The 20,455-nt window shown below is 46.2% G+C and overlaps 1 protein-coding gene across 1 annotated transcript in view; it reads right to left on the minus strand.

The window, feature by feature from the left end:
- PARP1 (poly(ADP-ribose) polymerase 1) overlaps window positions 1-20,455 on the minus strand; it is a 32,097-nt gene that overhangs the window by 10,497 nt on the left and 1,145 nt on the right. Inside the window, exons 2-14 of the mRNA XM_062606013.1 lie at window positions 18,072-18,234; window positions 17,141-17,259; window positions 15,898-16,112; window positions 10,833-10,929; window positions 9,088-9,204; window positions 8,056-8,232; window positions 7,510-7,651; window positions 5,867-6,007; window positions 5,143-5,385; window positions 4,322-4,390; window positions 3,176-3,308; window positions 2,111-2,306; window positions 721-849 (exon numbers count right to left, since the gene is read on the minus strand). Coding sequence (XP_062461997.1) covers window positions 721-849; window positions 2,111-2,306; window positions 3,176-3,308; window positions 4,322-4,390; window positions 5,143-5,385; window positions 5,867-6,007; window positions 7,510-7,651; window positions 8,056-8,232; window positions 9,088-9,204; window positions 10,833-10,929; window positions 15,898-16,112; window positions 17,141-17,259; window positions 18,072-18,234 — 1,941 coding nt within the window. The remainder of the gene's footprint in view (window positions 1-720; window positions 850-2,110; window positions 2,307-3,175; window positions 3,309-4,321; window positions 4,391-5,142; window positions 5,386-5,866; window positions 6,008-7,509; window positions 7,652-8,055; window positions 8,233-9,087; window positions 9,205-10,832; window positions 10,930-15,897; window positions 16,113-17,140; window positions 17,260-18,071; window positions 18,235-20,455) is intronic.

A 20,455-nucleotide genomic window follows, 5' to 3' on the forward strand; every position in this document is an offset into this window, starting at 1 on the left:
AGAAGGAACAGATGAAAATAGGGTATTATTAGAACAAACGAGAAACACAACAATAAAGGAAACCTGAAACTGGCCCTGTTCAGAACAGGATCTGGACTTTGTAAAGGCACTTCATCAGTGCATGTATCATCTGGCAGCTCTTCTCAAGTCTGAGCTGCATGCTCATTTGCTACCTAAATTAGTGGTAGTACTGCCCTTCCACCTCAAAATATGGTCCACCACTCACAAAAAGAGAAGTGCATCAGGCCTCACGTCATGAGCAAACTGGTTATCTGTTAGTACCTTAACAGTCTTAAGGGCATTCACTGAACAGTGGTCACAATGTACGTGTCACTGGGAGGAAAAACCCAGCAAAACCCAGGAAACAGCCCCAAAACAACCATCACCCAAGGAACAAACAAACAAAACCTCCAACCACATAGAATGACTGCTGATCCCAGGACCAGCAGATGAGTTTCTCATAGGCATTGCTAAACTGAAGACACCGATACAGACATTCTGCACCGAAGAACAAAGAATGCACCCCTGTTTTATGCGTGTAAAATAACTAAGTTATTGCTTCCAGTGCCTGGCAAATTCTGGTCATGCTCTTGCCCTTATTTTAAGGCTGATCTAAAACTCACACTGGCTTTGGAGAAGTATGACGCATTGCAAAGAACCTCCTTCCAGCTGTGAAAGTCTGATGGTCGGAAGTAAAGGCACATGAATGTGTGTACCCACCTCAAATTCCACCATCGCTTTCTTCATGCTCTCCACGTCAAAGATCATCTTAATAAGGTCTTGGATTGGCTTAGCCAGTTTTGATTTTGTCCCAGCACCTACTGTCAGTTTCCTGACAGCTTCTTCATCCTGGAAGGTAAAAACAGTGCCAGAATTAGCAAAATCACAAAGGATAAAAGTAACAGGCTGGCTGCCATGGTAACAAAACCAATTGAGCGTATGCATACTATGACTAGCCTGAAGTTCATGGGAGCGTGGGACATTGCTCTGACATTTTGGAACAAAGTGGGTTTAAAAATCCACCTATTCAGTAATTTGGCACATGTTATTTCAAGAGGTGTAAAACACAAGTAGAATTAAGGGAATAGGAACTTTCTGTGCATCTCTGCTTCACCTCAAGCAAGGGCGTTAATTACCTTTTCTGCAAGCTTTCTGCTGCATAGAGACCTTGATATGAAAAAATGACTGTTTACTTTGCTGCTTTCATGACAAAATAGAGATGTAATAACTACTTCCACCGAGTTTTTGTGATAAAGTCTGTCACAGATGAGTACAGGAATCATCAATTAGCCATAATACCATCTACATGCTTCCACGGGTAGAGCAATAAGACATCTGCAGATGCTTCAGAATACCACTGTACACTGCAGCGTAACAGCCACTTTGCCATTGCAACAGTCAGATTTCCAGAAATAAAGCTAAGCATCAAGTACTTCACACTGAAAGATGACAGCCAGTAATTTGGCCATAGAAAAACGCAATGGCTGGAAATACATTCTCTAGTTCTTATGCTATTAACAGCATTCAACTATTTAATCTGAAATTGGTTTAAGTTATGGGTATGCCTTTAAATAAACACACAAAACTGCAGTGGGTAGAAGGAACAGAATTCTTATTTAGCTTAGTTGTCTAAATAGCCAAATCTTACTGGCAAGGAATAACTCCTCTTTCTCAGCCTGCTCATTAAGTGCACTAAGCAGAACTCTGCATAGGAGCTGCTTCAGCATTTGGATGGATTTTGGATACAGAGGACATATGAGAAGTGTCTATTTTAACTAAAGGAAAACAGTGTTTTCAGACAGGACGTATGTGAGATGGCTGCTGAATTAAGTTCAAATTAACATCCTTAAATCTACAGAGCAAACAGGAATGAGCACTCAAGGGACTTCAGACTTGACAATGGAAATCTACTTAGTTTCCCAACGTATCTATTTCAATGCATGACACTCATTGATCTACAGCCTTTTCTGTAGCAGAGAAGATGCAGTAGTTGCACCTGCACTTCACTGCTCAGGTTTGTTAAGTGTGACCCAACAGGTAGTGCAGAACACAACAGCCATAGCAAAGCAGCTCAGCAATGCTCCGCTGGGTACAGGGACATTTCAGTTACCTGTCCATAATCGATTTCCAGCGGGTAGAACTTCTTGGGATATTTAGTGAAGTTCTTTGAATGCCAAGAATTGCCAGTTTTCTCTTCATACAAATTCAGGAAGTGTTCAACAGCATCTTCTTTTGATGGCATCTGCTCCAGCTTATTACTCCCGATTACAGTGCCCACACGACCCCAAGATCTGAACACCCAGTATCTAGAGAAGTGAAACACCAGATAAACATAGACATAGGGTACCTCTAGCTTCAAATCTCAGTCCTAATGAAACTGATCCTGCAACAACCATGCATGCAAATCAGCCATTTCACACCACTGAGTTCATGGAAGACCTTCTCTATCAGCGACTACAGAAGAGCAACACAGAGCGTACATCCAAAAACAGGTGTGAAGAAGTGCCCAGTGTTAACACATCAGGCCTGCAGCCCCTGAGCATAAATGAGTGCACAGCAGGAAAAGAGAGAATACTATCTCTTCAGTCTTGAATGTTTCACAGACACCAATCTTCAGACTATTAGGGTCATATATTTGAAAACCAAACTCAACGCATCTTTAAGCCTCAAGTCCCAGAGCTCAGATTTTCAGAGAACCCATAAGTAACTCAAGTATTTGTGTTACTGACACCACCTTGGTGCTGCTTCTGTATTTCAAAGGCAGCCACCCTTGACTCCACCACCCTTGGAGGTGAAGAAACTCCACCCTTGTCACAGGTTGCAGGAATGAACACTACCACATGCAATTCTACAAGCTTATTCACCTCCAAACTTTGGCTTTGTCAACACCACAAAGAAATGTCTCCACAGAGTGCAGACATCTCCATGGGTAGTTTGTTTTTAGTTGTTTTGTAGGTTTTAGTGGCTTGAGGGAGTTTTTTGTGGTGTATTTTTTTAATGAATATGCCTATCTGTACTTCCTCACAAACACATTTTCATAGAACCCTAGAATGGTTTGGGTTGGGACGGACGTTAAAGATCATCCAGTTCCAAACCCCTGCCATGGTCAAGGACAAAATCCAGTACTTACTGGAAAAAGGTGAACAAAAGTCTTTCTAGATAAGACTAAACCCACCTGTTCTCTCTGTCATCCTCCAGCAGCTGCAGTTTGTAATAGGAATTTGTTCCTTTCACAATATCTACAAGGCCCAGGGTTGCACTAAAAATCTTTCCACCTTTTTCAAAGACATGAGCAGAATCCTCCAAACCTACAAAGAAATAAATCAGAACACAGAGGAAGTTACCACTTTAGGTCTTTCTCCTGCACTCGTGCTCACCCAAGTGTTTCATGAAGTAGTGTGACTCTTAAGAGAAACACCATAAGATTGGTGATCACATGCTCATTCAGAACTACTTGAAGCATGTTTTCTTTTTAGTAAGTGGTGAGCACACACTTTCAAATACACTGAAGTGAATATCAAGCCTAACTGATGGGGAAAAGTAACTTTTTATAAAGGACCATCTAACATCTATATTTAACACTGCGTGACCGGATGAAGGAATTCTCAAGAGAGGTACAGCTCTGCAGGTGCCACATTAGCAAATGAACTGAAAAAACAAAGGCTGGCCTTGGATGCAGCATGAATTCTTAGAACAACATCCATGCACTGTATGTTTGGAGAACAACATCAGCTGCTCCCTGAAGAGTCCAGGGGCAGATGCTCACACCAGACCTATGATCTCTGCCAGCTGCACCTTTATGCACCCCACTGACAGATGCTCCTGAAGCTGAACAAGGTCCACACCTTAGTGCAAGTGGTCCTTCTAAAAGCTGCTCTGGAATATCTACCTCTGGATGCCAAACCATATAGAATCATAGAATACTTAGGGTTGGAAAGGACCTTAAGATACAGTTCCAACCCCCCTGCTATGGGCAGGGACACCTCACACTAAACCATATCACCCAAGGCTCCGTCCAACCTGGTCTTGAACACCACCAGGGATGGAGCATTCACAACCTCCCTGGGCAACCCGTTCCAGTGCCTCACCACCCTAACAGGAAAGAATTTCCTCCTTATATCCAATCTAAACTCCCCCTGTTTAAGTTTGAACCCGTTACCCCTTGTCCTATCACTACAGTCCCTAACAAAGAGTCCTTCCACAGCAAAAAACCCCATGTCTTCAAAAAATCACTTTGTTTGTACGGAACCCTTATCCTCCCACAGAAACACACATCCTGAAGACTGTGTGCAGTGCAGGAGCAGCCACTGTTATCACTCACCAGAATCGGGATCTACTGCTGCTCCACCCTTAACTGTTAGCTTCATTTTCTTTTCAGACTTGCTAGGTCCTGCAGAGAAAGAGAGTTTTTTTCACTGGAATCAGCATTTAAATCCTCCATTTGCATAATTATCACCCTAAGGAGACTTTAAATTGGGTTCCCAGTACATGAGCACAATGACTCCAATGGCATTTTTTACCTGGCTTTAGCAGCTAATTCACAGCCCCCACCCCGCCAATTAAATGAAAACCAGGATCTCCCCACATTCTGTCTCCTTCCTCCTGGGTGGGCCTTCTGCTTCCCAAGGGATGGGCCACAGCATTTTTTCACCTGCAGAGCAGATAAAAGTCACATCTGTGGTTGTGTTTAGGTGGACTTCAAAAACCTTACGGTGCATGTGGGGTGCTCAGTCCCAATGGAGATGGTACTGCTCTGAGATACATACCAATTGTATGAGAGAAACCTACACTTGGAAGACACGGAGAAGAAGGGATTCCAAAAATAGGCAAGCAGATCCAATGGTTCTGTTCACCATCCAGCATTAATAATGCAAGCTCACTATGGCATTGGTCAGGAGTGCCATTGGTGTTGGACAGTTTTGCTCCTCTGTTAAAAACATGTTATGTTCTAAACCAAGTAGAACAAAGTGTCACTGCTCTGGACCCCAGTAACCTCCCACCTGAAGTCTCATGATTTAAACTCATTATGAGAAAAAGGGCAGAGAACTCAAGGAAAGGGCAAGGATAGGCTATACCCAGATTTGCTTTGTGCATGCACAGCACTGAACAGGCCTGTGGAGAAACAACTGCTTTGTTCATCACCTTGTTCCTCTTTGACCTTCCCAGCACTTTTCATGCTTGAGGGCTTGCTGCACTTCCCATCCACAGCCATTTCCTCGTGCTCCATTTTCACCTCTGCACCCCAAGGTGAAAGCGCATGGAGAGAAACGAGCTCCTGAAAGTCCTTGCTGGAGGATTTCACATCCTGAAGAAACCCCTCTGAGACCACACGGACTTTGGCCTCCTTCACCTCTTCCATCTTCTTGCTCATTTTCTCCACATCCTCTGCAGGGGCAGGGTGGGAAACAGAGGGAAAAAACCCATCAGTACATCAGTGGGGTTTCAAACTTTAACCCTGTAACACTAGTGGAAACACAATTCCACCACATTTTGGATTCACCATGTAGAGCAAAATCCCCATTGTCTCCAAACTGCAGCTGTAAGTAAGCTCTGCAGCTTCTCCAAGGCAACCATGGACACAGCTCCCAGCACCAGTCATCCCAACAAGGGTGGCCTGCATACAGACCTGAGCTGCTGCAGACCCAACAGAGCCTGTCGGCACAACCTGCAGGGTAACTCGCTAGGTAAGTAAAAGCAAACAGCACACATCTGTCTTTACTCTTCCAAGCACACTAGGGCATGTGTGCACACAAACCACTCCCATAATCCAAACACTGATCCCCATACAGCTCTGAGGACACATGTGTTCCGTAATCCTCTCAGCTCCGTTACCAGTGCTACCAGTAACCACGGCATGGCTGCTCACTCTGTGTGCTGATGCACAGCGTGGCCTTGTTAGCTGTGGTCGTCATCTTTCCCCCCAGGTCCTCCACAATGCTCTTCACCTCCTCCTTGTTCTTTGACAGCTTTCCAAGAACCAGGATCTTCATGTTGGTCAGTGGTTTGTCTAGGGTTCAGAAATAACACAGCGTGTTAGCAACAGGCACAGAGCTCCCTGGACAAGGAACAAGCACAAAGGGTCAGCATCCCCACACTGAGCACTGTCAGCCCAGCTGGCAGGGACGCAAGGGTCCAAGCAGGTCCCCTTCACCACAGCTCAGCACCCACCAACAAACAGAAGGGTGGAAGACAGGGAAGAGGCATATGTAGGCACATTATTTGCCTGACAAGTTTTTGTTTGTTTTAAATGTCTGCTTCAGCTCTGTGCTACCAGACTGTCCTCTGCTTCCCTCTTCTTTTGATGCCTGGACAGCATGGAAGAAGCTCGCTGCAAGGTGAAAGCTCCTGCTTCTTCAAAAGGAAATCAGTTTTTGAGGGGCTAAAGAGAGAGAACTGTCTCTCAAGCAACAGTGTTCCTACACTGCAGCATGTTCGAGTCTTGATCTTACAGACAGTACAAGGTTGTACCATGCAAACTCCATAACAAGTCAGGAGCAAACTGCTAGCCATCTGAGGCGCCATCATGTCATCGTGTTAACACTTTGCAATGCAGCTGGGTCCAGGACATGGCAAGTAGAGTACATCTGCACTACTAAAAATAAATGCTATTAACTCTGGTTGACCAACTGAGAGTTTTGTTTCCTCTTCTTCCTCCAGCTCAGATTAGTTAGGTTGCTAGCAAACAAAGTAACCTGGTTTTAATTCTGGTCAATGTTTTGAGTTTAGTTTTAGGGCACACTGGAATCAGAGCCAAGACCTGGGTCATGTCATTTTCATCACTAAAATAACATTATGTGGCTAAAATGAGCTGTGCAGAATTATTCCCACCCTTCTCACCAAGGAACAATACTCCCCTGCTCTCAAAACTGTGGCCAAGGCTATCAAGGCTGAATAAGAAAGAAGTCAGTATAGGTTGTAGTGGAGAGGCTACATCATCAAAGCATGCAACTCATTCCAACAGCCTACAGGGAATTTCTGGAGTCCAGGTTTTTGTGGGCTGGAGAAGGCATTCCTGTTTTGCATAACAGGAGCCAGTGACTGGCAAGGCCAAATCCCAGTGGAGGATTTAAAAAACAAACCCGAAAAACCTTTTGCCCTTAAAACCTCATACGATGTGGAACATGTGGTGTTATGGAGGTCCCTGGGTGCTCCTCAAGAAACCAAGCAAGAAGGCATTTCACAGCAGGTCTTCCCTGGGACACATTTGGCAACACCAGCCTTTAAGTTTCTGATCCATTTCAAGCATGTAATTTGCTCACCACCACCAAATACCCAAATGAGCTGTTAGAAAACAACCAGCACCTCAAGCCCATGTCCCCAGGCAACCCACCATATCAGGGTCTACCTGCCTGATGAAGATAAAGCAGGTGAGACCCTGCTCTGCTGTTCTTCATTTACCAGAAGAGCTCTGCCTGCCTGAGGGCAGGAGAACAGCATGCCTGGTCAGGCTGGGAATGGCATTACACACCATGCTGAATGCCACTGACCCATGCCCAGGCAGCTGCTCACCTCTGGGTGCAGACACAGTCTCTGACAAAGGAGCAGATGCAGAGGGAGGAGGCACCGAGTTTGCAGGGGCAGCGTCTGGAGGAAACACCCTGTCCTGCTTCTTACACTTGAACTTCTTCAGGTAAGGAATTTCCCGAAACTCCTGTGGGATGGAAGCATAAGTAGGGCTTAAAACCAACAAATACTATCATAAGATTTAAGGGTTAAGTTGAGGACTGGCCAGATGTTGGCATTTACTGCAGGTCTTGGAAAGTATTTCTGAGACATTCATACTGGTAGGCAAATACCCACTGTACTGACTGAAGTAAGAGGGTAAATGATGGGTTTCAAATCAAATCAGCAACGTTTCTTTCAATTTAGTGTTACTCAGAAAAATATGATTTAGCTATGCATTAGCTGCCTGCCCCTGGAGGGGTGTAGCTGTTACAGGACTGCCACACTGCTCTCCAGCATCCAACACTGACTGCTGCTTATTGATCTCCTTACGAGGGGTAGCATCAGTTAAGAAACATGCTTCAGATCATCAAATCTGGAGTAAACACCCACCTTTGGGATTACCCAGTCTTTCCTGTTGGGAGTCTGCGTTTTAGCAACACACTTAGTCCAGGCAGTGATATCCCCTGAACAGTAATATGCGTCACTCTTGAACACAAACTGCCCCTTGCACTCCTCGCAGGGAAGCAGAGCTCCAAATGCCATCCCATCTGCTACTCGGTCCAAAATCTAAAGCAACAAAGAATACAAAACAGGTCAGGGCAGAAGGAGGCTGGAAGCCCATGTACTACATTACACTGGGATATACAGAAAAGTAACTGTCAGGCTGCTAGCACACAGACACAGATGTCTCCAGTGCTTGCCACATGCACAATGCACATAAACCAAGACTCTTACCAGCACCAATTGATTTTATGATGTGAAGTTTCCCAGGTCACAAAGTATCTGCTCAGACCCCTCCTATTCAGATTCAACATTCAAGGAAGCTGTGCCAGAGCAGCCAAGGAGGAGGCGAGCTACTGCATCTGAGCGCATGAGTAGGTAGGTGGGAATGTAGGCTCAGACAAGTCCTGCTTTTCCTGCCTAGAGAGGATTTCTTGGCCATTCTGAGTCTAGACACTTCCCACATCCCAGCCCACGCTCCTTACCAAGAGTCTTAATAAATACAAATACTTCAAGTGATGTGTGGCTCCAAAAGAGAGAGCACTTTCACAAGTTACACAAACTGACTGGTTTTAGAAAAGATACCAGGAAGGAATTTGTGCAGGTTTTGTGTCTTTTTGCATAACTTAGCAGTTGAGGGAGGCAACATGAAGTGCCATAAGTAACCTGCACTTGAAGAGCCAGCAAAAAACCCCTAACATGGACCAGAATAGAGGCACATCACTGAGATGAAGGTGCTGAATTCAGCATCACACACAACCACACAGCCCTTCACAAGCAATAGTAACAGCAAGATCATCAGCGTCCTGGGACAAAACGCCTGGGCTTTCTGTATCGTTACATTAGGAACGGGCTTCAGGCTTGTGGACCTTGCAGCAACACTGGTTTGGGTCAGCTTCACCGATTCAAACCCCAACTCACGGCATTCTCCCCTGAAGGAACTTCCTGCTTGTTGGCGATCAGCAGCTCTTTGAGGTCGTTCGTGGAGCAGACCTTCCTCAGCTCATCCTTGATGCCCCAGATCAGCTCTGTCTGCTCCTGTTGACAAAATCCAGCAGCTTAGCTACGTGCAATCGACTGCTTTCTAAGAACACTCCTGAAACTGCAGTATGTGGACAAGGTTTTAGCAAGGCCAGGGTATCTTAAACACAGACTGTGAGATGAAGAGCACCAGGAACCAGTAGCTCTCCCAGTAGGGAGAGTCACTTATTTTACCCAAAAAACTAAATAGGTTTTTAAAGCCACATGCTTCAGATTTCACTATGAATACATGAGCACACTGCAGCTTCAGCAAATACTATCTCAAGATTACATGCAGAAGGATATCCCTATGGGATTCTGTATAAATCAAGGCTTCTCCATCACGTACATGTGAAGACAAGCCAGAGAGTAATCTTTGTCCCTCTATTCCACACAAGTGATACTAAGACAGCTAGCCATCTTTTAGGCAGAGTGGAATCCATTTTTCTATCACACTTTACCCTTAGCAAGCTCTCAACAGCCTCAGCAAACCTCATCGAACTGGTTGACACTGACAACAGCGGGGATGCAGCTGCATTTGAGCACTGCATTAAAACAAAACCCAGAAATGCTGATCAGCACTTCTCTTCTTTTAAGCCACCTAAGCATAAGAGGAACCTGCAGCAGGGCAGAGGAACCTGCACATTCTCTGGGGCCTTTCTACAAAAGGTGGAAGGGCTGGGCAGCAAAGCAGCATCCCAAAATATCTCAGATACTTTCCGCATGTTATTTGTACAGTCAAAAACGCAGTCTACCCTGGAATAACTGTTTGACTGTGTTAAATGGTTTAATTTTCAGTGTTAATGACCATGCTTGATAAAGTGCTGTAAAGAAAAGTGAACCCAAAGTTAACCCTGACCCACAAATTGCCTTCATCTGTCCTAAACATCTGCACTGCAGCAGCGCAACCTTGATAATGGCTCAGCTAAATTCTGATGCTAACTCAGGTATTGCCACACAACGGAGAAGAAAACTTTTGTTCACAGGCACACACCATTTTTCTACAGCTCCATTAAGATTTCAACTGCAGTAAAAGCAGCTTGTTCATTTTTTTCTTGGAAAAAAAAAAAAGCCAAGCTTTCAATATACAAAATTCCAGATGTTCTATTGGGAATTCTTCCCACGTTATTCTATAAAGTGAACAGTAAGAAGCTGTGATCTGTCACATTTCGTACCTAAGGACTGAGCGCAGCTCCCCAGAGGGTGAAAAAGATGCGGTTTCTCATTAATCTTGTTCATCAATCTCGTTCAGCACGCTACCTCTGTTTACAATGAGCTATTTAAGGGCATCTAACCTCTTCTGCAACAGTGCTTGGGCTCAGAGCTTCAGCCACCACCACCAGATGATACAGGAAGGACCACAGAATCAGCCTCCCTGAGAGAGAAGGCACTTAACCTGATCTATCCAAATCCAATAAGCACAAGTCCTGGACAACTTCCTGTGTCTCAGGAGAAAGCAGCAGGGTGAATCCCTTCAGCAAAGCCCTAGTGACAGGGCACCTCCTGCGCCAGAACACAAGGGCTGGCTGTGCTGTAACTGGGCACACGGCAGAGCCCCTGTCTAGGTGCCACAGCTCTTCAGCTAGTGCCTGACACCGCGCTCTTCTAATGAAGCAGTTTTGAGGATGGGATCAGCTAAAACTCACCTTCAGCTGTTTTTCCTGCTTTGATTCTTTCTCTTTTTCTTTTTTCTGTTTCTTTTTTGTAGTCACATTCCCATCTACCTCTTCTCCTTTTCTCTTTCTAACAGGGAAAAACAAAACAACACACACGAGAGGAAGTTACTTAAACGCCTGTCCAGTAATTATCAGAGCTCAGTGTTCCGATTGCTGCTATTTGCAGAGGCTTGAATATGCTCTGTTTTGGCAGGCAAACTCATTTCTCAAATTCCTCAGTGCTAGACTGCAGACTTGTACTTGGCTCTGCAACACGAGCTGCCTCAGCCAGGTCAGGTACGCTTCAGGAGCTTTTCCATGGGGTAACTGTAGAGCACATGGAATACTGCAACATTTTCAGGTGTATTCATCTACACCTGTATCAGTTACACCAAAGGCATGCCTAAAGATCACAGCTCTCCAAATATGAGGTGTAGTGATACGGGTTGAAAGACTACAGTGTCTTTCAGCTGAATCAACAGCTTGATTTTTCAGTTTAGACAATCCCTATTGCAATGAAGGACAGCAACCATTACAACTTTAATAAGACAGCACACTGGGAGACCAGGTATTTCTCTGCTAGGTCCTCTTCAGGCTGTAATGAAGTCAGGTCAGGAAGTTTCTCCTTGTGAAGCACTGCCAGGCTGAGAGCAGTTTCACGATGTACTACTGTGCAGTTGCGTCTGAGGAAACTCATTTACTAGCTGGGGCTCTAGAGCTGTTCAGGGAGAAGAGAAAACGCTGCTCAACATAGACTGGAAAGAAGAGGAAGCCAAATGAAAACTGGGGGGCTTTGGCAGACTTCAGAATGACAAGGGACCTCAGAGGAAGATCATTTACATTTCCAGAGTCAGGTCATCCCCTTGGTCTGCCTGGATTCAAGATACATCAATATCAAACCATATCAGCGTGTTCCCCCCTCAGGAGAGGATAATGGGAAGTTTTGCCCCATCCGAGGCAGGACGGACCTGTCACTGGAGGCAGAGCATGAACATGGCTTGGACCTCACACTTCATTTCAACAGAGCTGCTGTTGTTATGAAACATCAGCCAGGTTTCCTCTCAAGAAAGCATCCGTCTTAACTTTATAAGCTGTGGCTGATGGTTAAGCCATAAAGTTGACATTCTCAATTGCTCTCTGCTTACAGTTTTAAACACTTCACTTTCTAGTTAGCACTAACCCTGTATGACAGTTTACTAGCTATAAAGCTGCAGGAGGATGTCAAAAGGTCCTCTTCTCCCAGACACTCATGCCTGAGAGACCTGTACGTTCTAGTAAGTGTCCTGGCCCTAAGACTGGGATAAGTTCTCATTTTATCTGCGGTGGTCACCACCTACCCATCACATTAAGGCGCACTCAGAGGACACAACAGTCACAGTATGCTACCAACAATTGCTTGTGTTCTCAAGCAGGAACCAGCATCGCAGGACTGGATACAGCACACACACAGCCATGTCTTCAAAAGCATCCATGCCAAGCAAATCCACTCTGCTCCCCAGCTGCAGCCCCTATAAGGGCAAGACCAGAGCATCACTGAGCCCTGCCACAAGGGCAATGACTTCTACATTTTTAGAGTCGTGGGTACACAACACAATGTGGGAAGAACACATCAGCCTGAATGCAAAGTGCTCTGCTGCACCTTCCCAAGCCACGAATAATAACCTGAGTACTTGGGGTGGGTGCCCAACTGCTGTGCATCTGCGGTGCCTCTCCCTCGGCAGGCTGCCAGCGCTCACTCCCGTGCTGGAACTTGTCTCCTGCTCTCCAGAAGGAGGAGAGCCAGCACACCAGCCTCTGGAAGGCGATCATTCTGCACAGGGGCCCCAGGGAATGCAGCCAAATTCCTGCAGGGACTTGCACTTCTGGCAGCTTTCCCTTGGAGTCAAGGGGACAGCGGGTCGCTCTCCCGGACACAGGGATTACTGTACCTGTTCCAGCCACTTGAACAAACTGCAGAGCAGGAGGGATCATCCTGCTTGCACAGAGGCATAAAACCTTCTCTTTTGTCCCTGGCTGTGCCCAAGGCTTAAAGCAAACACTAATCAATTTATACAGCCTGGAGAAGGGAATGGCAAAGCTGAATTCACCTCAAATGAAGATGAACTTCCCCCATATCAGCACATTTTAGAACAATCTACAAAACACACACTCACTGACACACACCATTTTATCTTCTGTCCTTGGGACCAAACCCAGGAGCTGGGCACTACTGTGTACACCCTTTCTCTGGCTGGGGAAGGGACAGTATTCCCACATTCAACAGGTACGGCCCAACAGCTTGCTTGGTACTTACCAGCCAACAAAACCTTCATGGAGGATACACAACTACAAGATTTATTCCAGCTTCTGAGAAGATGAAGAGGAAAGGGAACTATCCCGCTCTAGCCTGGCCCTTCCTTAACATCATGTTCATCTCCCTGCAATGAAAATGATGGCTCGAAAGGACAGTTACAATGACCCTGGATAAAGCAAGCAGCCAACACAGGGAGGAACAAGAACTCCCCTCCTTGTAATGCACAGCCAGATTGCTGGTGAGTACTCACCCTCTGCCTCAGGAAACCCCTGCAGTTAATCGGATGCTGCATGACGTATCTCCAGAATGACACTGCTCCTGTCTGGGGCACTAATCCCACCCAAACAAAAGAGGCAGAAAATACAGGAAGGGGCTGTAATGCCACATGCTACTGAAGAAGCACAGTCAAACGGAGCCTGCAAGCTGCTACTTCACTCCCTACGTCAGTAAACAGGCACTCTTTCCACAGAGAAGCTACTGCCAAGGACACAAGATCCTCCTTCCTCAAGCTTGAAAGTGCTGGTGCTCAGGCACAACAGCCCATAGTCCAGGGGAAGGTCAGCATGTCTCACCTACAGATGACCAAGGAAAGGAGCCAGGATCCTTGCAGGAAACCTTCCCATTTTGCCCTCACCTCACTTCTCCCATCTGCAATAGGCACGTCACACTGCCACCCTTACAGACAGGGCAGTCCCAAAGCTGGTACTCAAGAGTACCAGCTAGACATGCAGAAGCAGCACACAAACCTGCATGTGTCACACCTGAATCGCAGAGACACCCGAGTCACGATATAATCTGGATGCAGCACAATCAGAAACATCTTTAAAGATCACTTTGAGCATCTCACCTGCAACAGATCCCTTAACATCATTTCTGTCATCTGACTGAATGCATAAGATTACTTATCTGAGGTAACTGCATCTCATTCAGTCTTCTGGGGTGTTTCATCTGCTCCAGAACTGCTGTGCTTTCTTGGCAGGCACTCGCCAGGTAGGAGGCACACCACCCCTCTCCACTCATTCTATTTACACTCTCAGTTTTTTAACAGACAACTGTTTTTCCAATTGACCCTTAACACCCTTGGCTAAAGCACACAGCCCAAACAGCAAAGTAGTGGAGTGTAGGAGCCAGCCAGCACCTTCACGGTTGAGGGGCTTGTTCGTGCAGTGCTTAGAAAGCAGGAAAGATGAGACGTCCTGCTGCTTTTCTGGCTTTAGGTCCTGGTTCAATCACCCTACATCACCACGCTGAGCTTTCTTCCATTGCAATTCTAGGCTTTTATTTACACAGTGACTTGGCAAACCATGCTGTGCCTCGCATTCTGCAGGGCATCCCAGAAGTGGCCCAGAAAAGGGAGAGTCAGGGCGGAGAAGAGAAACACATGCACAGTCAAATCCCTAGAGCTTTGCTGAACACATGGGAAAAAACTACGAATAACCCTATGAAACTCACACACTGTTCTAGGACAAAGCAGAACACGCACCTTGGCACAAAAAGCAAAGGACTGCTCGAAAAGCTGCAAGTGCATTAAAACCCTGTACTTGGACTTAGATGCTGCAACAGACCCAGAGGTAAAATGGCTGTATGAAAAGACAGCAGCAGGCTGCCAGGCGGATGCAGACAGCTTGTCTCAGTCTCATGAGGCTGAATTATAGAACCTGACCAGCTCCTGCAGCACTGCAGGACCCTCCCCACAGCACCCGCACCACTGCTGAGTGTTCTGGAGCAACTGTTTGCCAACCAAGAATGAAGGGTGGAAGCTGCAGCCTCTTAACAACACATAGATCAGTCGATGTGCACTCTGCCCTGTTACCTACAGCTGAGGATGGAACTGATACACACAAGGCTCTGAACAGCACACCACGACCATCTGGCACACATCTGGAGGATCAATGCTGACGAACACTGCACAGATTTGATGTGGTTATGGCTTCTCGGAACCCAACATCAGTCTCACTGGACCGTTTCATGTAAAGCTGAATTCAGTCTACAAGGTGCATGGAGAAACCCAATGTTTTACAATGACAATGTCTTTCCTATTTGTAGGACCCAAAAACCACCTAACATTCCTTCCCCAATGCAACACTGGCTTATGTTATGAATCATGACTCCAGGCAATGTCACTTCAAAAACAAGTAACAAAAGCGTTCATTAACAGAGAAGAATTGACCAAAGCTAGCAAGTCACCTGGAAGCGCTTCTCTGTCAGTACAAGTCCTGTCAAGAACCTCCAGTAAGAATTTCAGTGTAAGCCAAAGAAATTTCAGGCATACCACAAAAGATCCAGCAAACAAAAGCATCCAAGTGTAAGCATCACTTGGTCAGTAAACACCATTATCAGATTCAGTGCCTGTCACAGATCAGCAGCTCATAGATAAGAGCTGTCAAATCAATTCTCAAACAAGTGATTAGAGCAGAGAAACCATCACTGATAACAGCATCACACAGGGAGGCACAGAGCCCAGTATCCATTTGTATCAAGCATGCATTATTTTATGGTTGAAAGCCCTACATCAGCTTTCCAAGTCACAGCTGCTGGTCTGTGCATTTTCTCAAGGCAATCACAGAAGGCAAGAGGACTGCACGCTCCCAGGGATGGGGAATTTGTCTGTTGTCATCTGCCTAAGGTCACAGGAAGGACCGAATCCTCCTGTGACCAATATCCTAACAGAAATAACGGTGTAACAAAACATTCGTCATGGATGTATCTGAAGGCAATCAATGGCTCCTCCGCACAATGCAATCCCTTACACTGCCCACATACCCTTCACTCTTGGTAGCTGGGAGCTGCTTCTTCAGAGTTTCTTTATCTTCAGCTTTCAGGATGCTGAAGCCCAGGAGCTGGGTGGCCCCATACACTGGGAGGAAGCCCAGCTCGGCTCGGCGGCTCACAAAGCAGTCTGGGTGGTACCAGTTATCGATCATTCCCAACTGCGGCTTTTCAGGATGCACCATCTTCTTGGAAATCCGGATCTGGCCCTGATGGAGGTTAAAGCAACACAAGAACAATTGTTAGGCCATTCTGGAAGGAGCTGGGTGTTAAGAAGTTCCCAACATGATACTTCCTAAACACCCGTAAAATAGCAAGTTCCTCTATCAAGGCCTGCGACTTTTGGCTCAAGCCCTTTCACCGCAGTTCCTCTGCCTGCTTCAATACCCTTTGTAGGTTGAACACACAGCTTTTTAGACAGTTTTCTGTTCAAAAAGCACTGAAAAGAGGTAACCCTGTAGTCTTTACTCCAACTCCCAGTGAGCTTGACCAAGCAAAACTCACATGATCAAACCCCATGCAGGCACCTCTGAAACATTATGTCCCTACCTCTCAAGCACCAGTACCGATACAATCTCACCCCATCTTCCTGCAAATTACTTTTCAGATGCCCCATGAGTAGTTGTATTGGGTGCTTTTAGACTGCCATACTTTATGCTCCAACAAGGAAACATCTACACAAGTCAGCAATGTGTCTGCAGATACAAGCATACCAGCACTGCTGTTTGGTCCTTACCAACTCTACCCAACTGGTCTATTCAAGGCTCACAACTTCATTTTGCCAACTGTCTTTAAAAGTAGAGCACCAAGACACGTATCAGCTACAGGGCTGCATGACTGCTTTTGTCTGCTTTCCTGGAGTTAGTATGGATATGCTGCACACAAACAGAGCTGGTCTGGCTAAGGAGGAGGCCAACATCTTTGCAGTGCTGCAACAAGCAGGAAAAGCTGCAGTCAGCAGCAGCTCTCTTGCCACAGAAATGCTGGTGAGCAGTGTTCCAGTCTGCTCTAAGACCCAAGTGAAAGGAAGCACGAGCAGGTTTGAAGCCAGGCTACAGCGCCTGAGGGATGCCTTTACTGTCAGCTGTGTAGGATACAGCTGCTCCTCAGACACAGAAATGCAGCTCTGCGAGTGCTTTCCATATGCAGGAGAGACAGGAAGCAATTACAAAAGTCACTCTTTGAATTGGAAATGGTGGGAGAAAAGACAAGAGATGGAGAAGAAAAGTCTTTTTACCTTTTCTATTTTCTGTTCACAGCCTTTGCAAGTGCTCCTGTTAGACTTGGCATATTCTGCAGCAAAGTCATTTAGGCTCTTGTCAGCTTTGCCACCTCCTTCCTGCTCCCCTCCTTTTCCTGGAGAACAAAGCAAATACAGAGTTTGGCTTTAAAAGGCATTCCCTTATCTTCTTATTCTGTGTCCCAGATTGTTAGCAGTCTGGATTAATAAACCCGTGTTCCCTCAACTCATCTGTCAAGAATGCGCGCACAGAGCAAGGTAAGCACTCCACGTTCAAAAGTGCTTTTATAATAGAAAGAGTTCTTCAAAACAGCCATGTCACAACTATACAGGACTGCTTATTTAGTGTTTTTAAAAGACTTTCAAGGGTGCACAGAGCCAAACCTTTTTACTTGTTCCCTGAAAGTAGTGTAAAATGAGATCTTACTGAAGACCTGACTGTAATGGGAGTCACAAATAGCTCTGCTGCAAAGCAGAACTCCTCTTCCCACAGCCAGTTTCCTTCTGCATTTCTACATTTCAACAGGCAAATATGAATCTACAACTGAGACACAGTGAGTTCCTCGCCAACTCACCAGTTAATGGTGTAACAAATTCAAAGCGCCACTGGAACCATACACTGCAGTGAAGGTACCACTAAAACAACATACTTATAATAGCATTTGTTAAAGAGCTGAGAACAAAATACACCAATCGTGACAACAAGGAATATTTGGCAATACATCTGCCAGGTGACTTGGCTTTTTCCCCCTCATTGATTCAACATGATACTGCCAGTGTCCTAGCCCTGGAACGTGGAGACACCACCCCAACATCTTCCAACATCACTTGCTGAAGAGACACAGCAATCAAATAACCGCAATAACAGCTTGAGAAGAGGGAGCATGGCTCCAGCTGAACCTTCAAACACCAGGAGACCTCTGCTTACCTCCTCCAGGGCCTCCAGTCTCAATGGCTTTCTTGATTTTCTCCTGATCTTCCCACCGGAGCTCTGGGAAGCCGTCAATGTCTGCATGGGACACGATTCGAGCCCGCTTCCAGAAGCAGCTGTAGTGGTGCCAGTGAGGGACTTTGCCATCAAACATGGGAGACTAGGAAGAAAGCACATTGTGGCAGGATGAAGCAATGAGACAGGATCAAGGAGGGGAAAACAAAACAAGATAAAAAAGACTGAGTAAAGTGATTCCTATATGCATATATATTTAGGAGATTGATACTATTTAGGACAAAGGCTAAGAAGAAAATCTAATATGACAGAGAAGCTGCTGGAGAGATCCCAGATGGGACAGACATGGATGAAGCATTTACCTGGCTTAACCAGTTCATCACCCTGCTGCTTAGTCCATCTGTTTTACTCAAAACAGAAAGGTCATAGCCTCAGCATATCCATACCAACCCTGAGCAGACAAGGAGAGAATGAGAGCATCTGCTGGCATGAGCAAAGCAAAACAGAGGATGTGGGAAAAGTAACAGGAGTCACAGCTCGTGGCTCAGCTGCTACAACCCCTTCTGAGGCTGCTGGCCATGCTCAGCAGGACCTCTGAGGGCATCACACCATCCCTTTGAGAGCTGCTTCCCCAGCAAGGTGATAGGGTCCATACCCTAGAGCCCATCAACAAGCACAAGACAGGAAGAGCAGCTCCAAGGACTGTGGCCTCGAAAAATTCCTGAGGGAGCTGCAGGAGCCCAAGGCAAAACTTCAGGGAAACATCAGAGTCCAAGAGTCCTGGATCAGGGCAGAAGCATCACCCAAATGCTTCCCAAAAACGCAGGTCCAGAGCACCCTGCCTTGCACCAGCCTCATCGTGGAAGCGCTCCACTTGCTCTTGCCTCACACACATTAAGTAACAACCTGGCATCAATCACTCTGGAGACCCATCAGACAAAACAACCGTGCCGTGGTTTGGCTCCAAGTAACACACAAACAACTGCTGTACTAATAATACTGACTGCTGTGTAATTATTATTAGCAATGATACAGAACTAATGACCTAGGAAAGCATTCTACATATCACTCACCAACAGGAGGGAGATCTCCAAGCTGATAACAGCATGTATGAGCAGGAAGAATAAGGAAAGGGTTCTGAAGACCACAGCATGGGACTAGAAGAACTGGGAGCCCAAAATACAACTGACCATCAACCAAAACTGTAAGAGGATATTGGCATTTCCACATGGACTCTTCCCACAAGCCAGGATTATCAGTTACCCTCATAGCAACATGGCAGCTCCCAATGCGTCTGGAAGTCACAGGCAGCTCTGGCACTGAAAGTTGGAGCTCTGGGCTCGTGTTTGGAGCTCTCCTGGAGTCCCTCATGACTCTGTCCCTAAACAAGGCTTTGGGGGCACAAGGCACTGCAGGTCACGGAAAGGGGCAGACATAGCTCAATCTTTAAATCAACCATGCAAGCAGGGAGTAGATCTTTACATGGGAAATGAAACCTCCAAGTGAGCTAGACCTTGTTTACACAACTTCTCCCAGCTCACCTATCTCTAGACCATAGTTTCCTAAACAAACTAGGGAAGAAGGAGAGACAGATTCACTTTCACAGTGCACATGCAGATAAGAGACACCGTTCAGCTCCAGCTGGAAGTAAAAGTGGAAGCTGTGCTAGTCCTGCAGAGCCTGGGTGCCAAACACTGAGCATGCCACTGCCATTCAGAGCTCTTCACTTGAGGAACCAAAACCAAACAGTGGTTACAATAGAAATGGCACCCAGGTAACGACTGTCTGGGCATCCCTTTAATTTCTTATCCATGATTTGCAGACCTCAGTGCACTGAAGACAGTGCAAAGGCTGCTCTGCAGGGGATTTCCCCAAGAGGAAACACGGGGATATGTGCTCTGGCGAAATTTGGGTCTCTGAGGAGGATGCTCAGCAGCAGGGTGTGAAAAGTGCTCTGCCAGCACAAGAACTGGCAGTGGGTAGAAGAAGCCCTTTGCAGAAGTAAATTATAGGTGGTTGGTGCAAGACCAGCAGCTTTGGGGAGATGGCTGGCCAAAAGGCAGTGGCTCTGTGAGAGATGGCACGGTCTCAGCAGCCCCCAGGAGATCACTCAATAAAGCTAACCCTACGAAATCACACTCCATGAACATGCTGCGCTCTGGCACGCTGAGGAAAGGCCACAGCATCTAAACTTACTGGGGAAGACAGGAAGGGATAACAAATGTGAGGGAACCGGAGAAGCAGCAGTGGGAGCTGGGGAGGGGATTGGACACTTCCATAGTGCAGCAGGAGAAACAAAAGAAAAGGCATCAGGAACACGTGTGAGCAAACGCTGCAGCTTGGCACCGAACGGCTCCACATCCTTC

Source organism: Pezoporus occidentalis, unplaced genomic scaffold, assembly GCF_034315485.1.
Source record: "Pezoporus occidentalis ecotype Australia unplaced genomic scaffold, CSIRO_AGI_Poc_V1 ctg93, whole genome shotgun sequence".
Classification (NCBI taxonomy): Eukaryota; Metazoa; Chordata; class Aves; order Psittaciformes; family Psittacidae; genus Pezoporus; species Pezoporus occidentalis.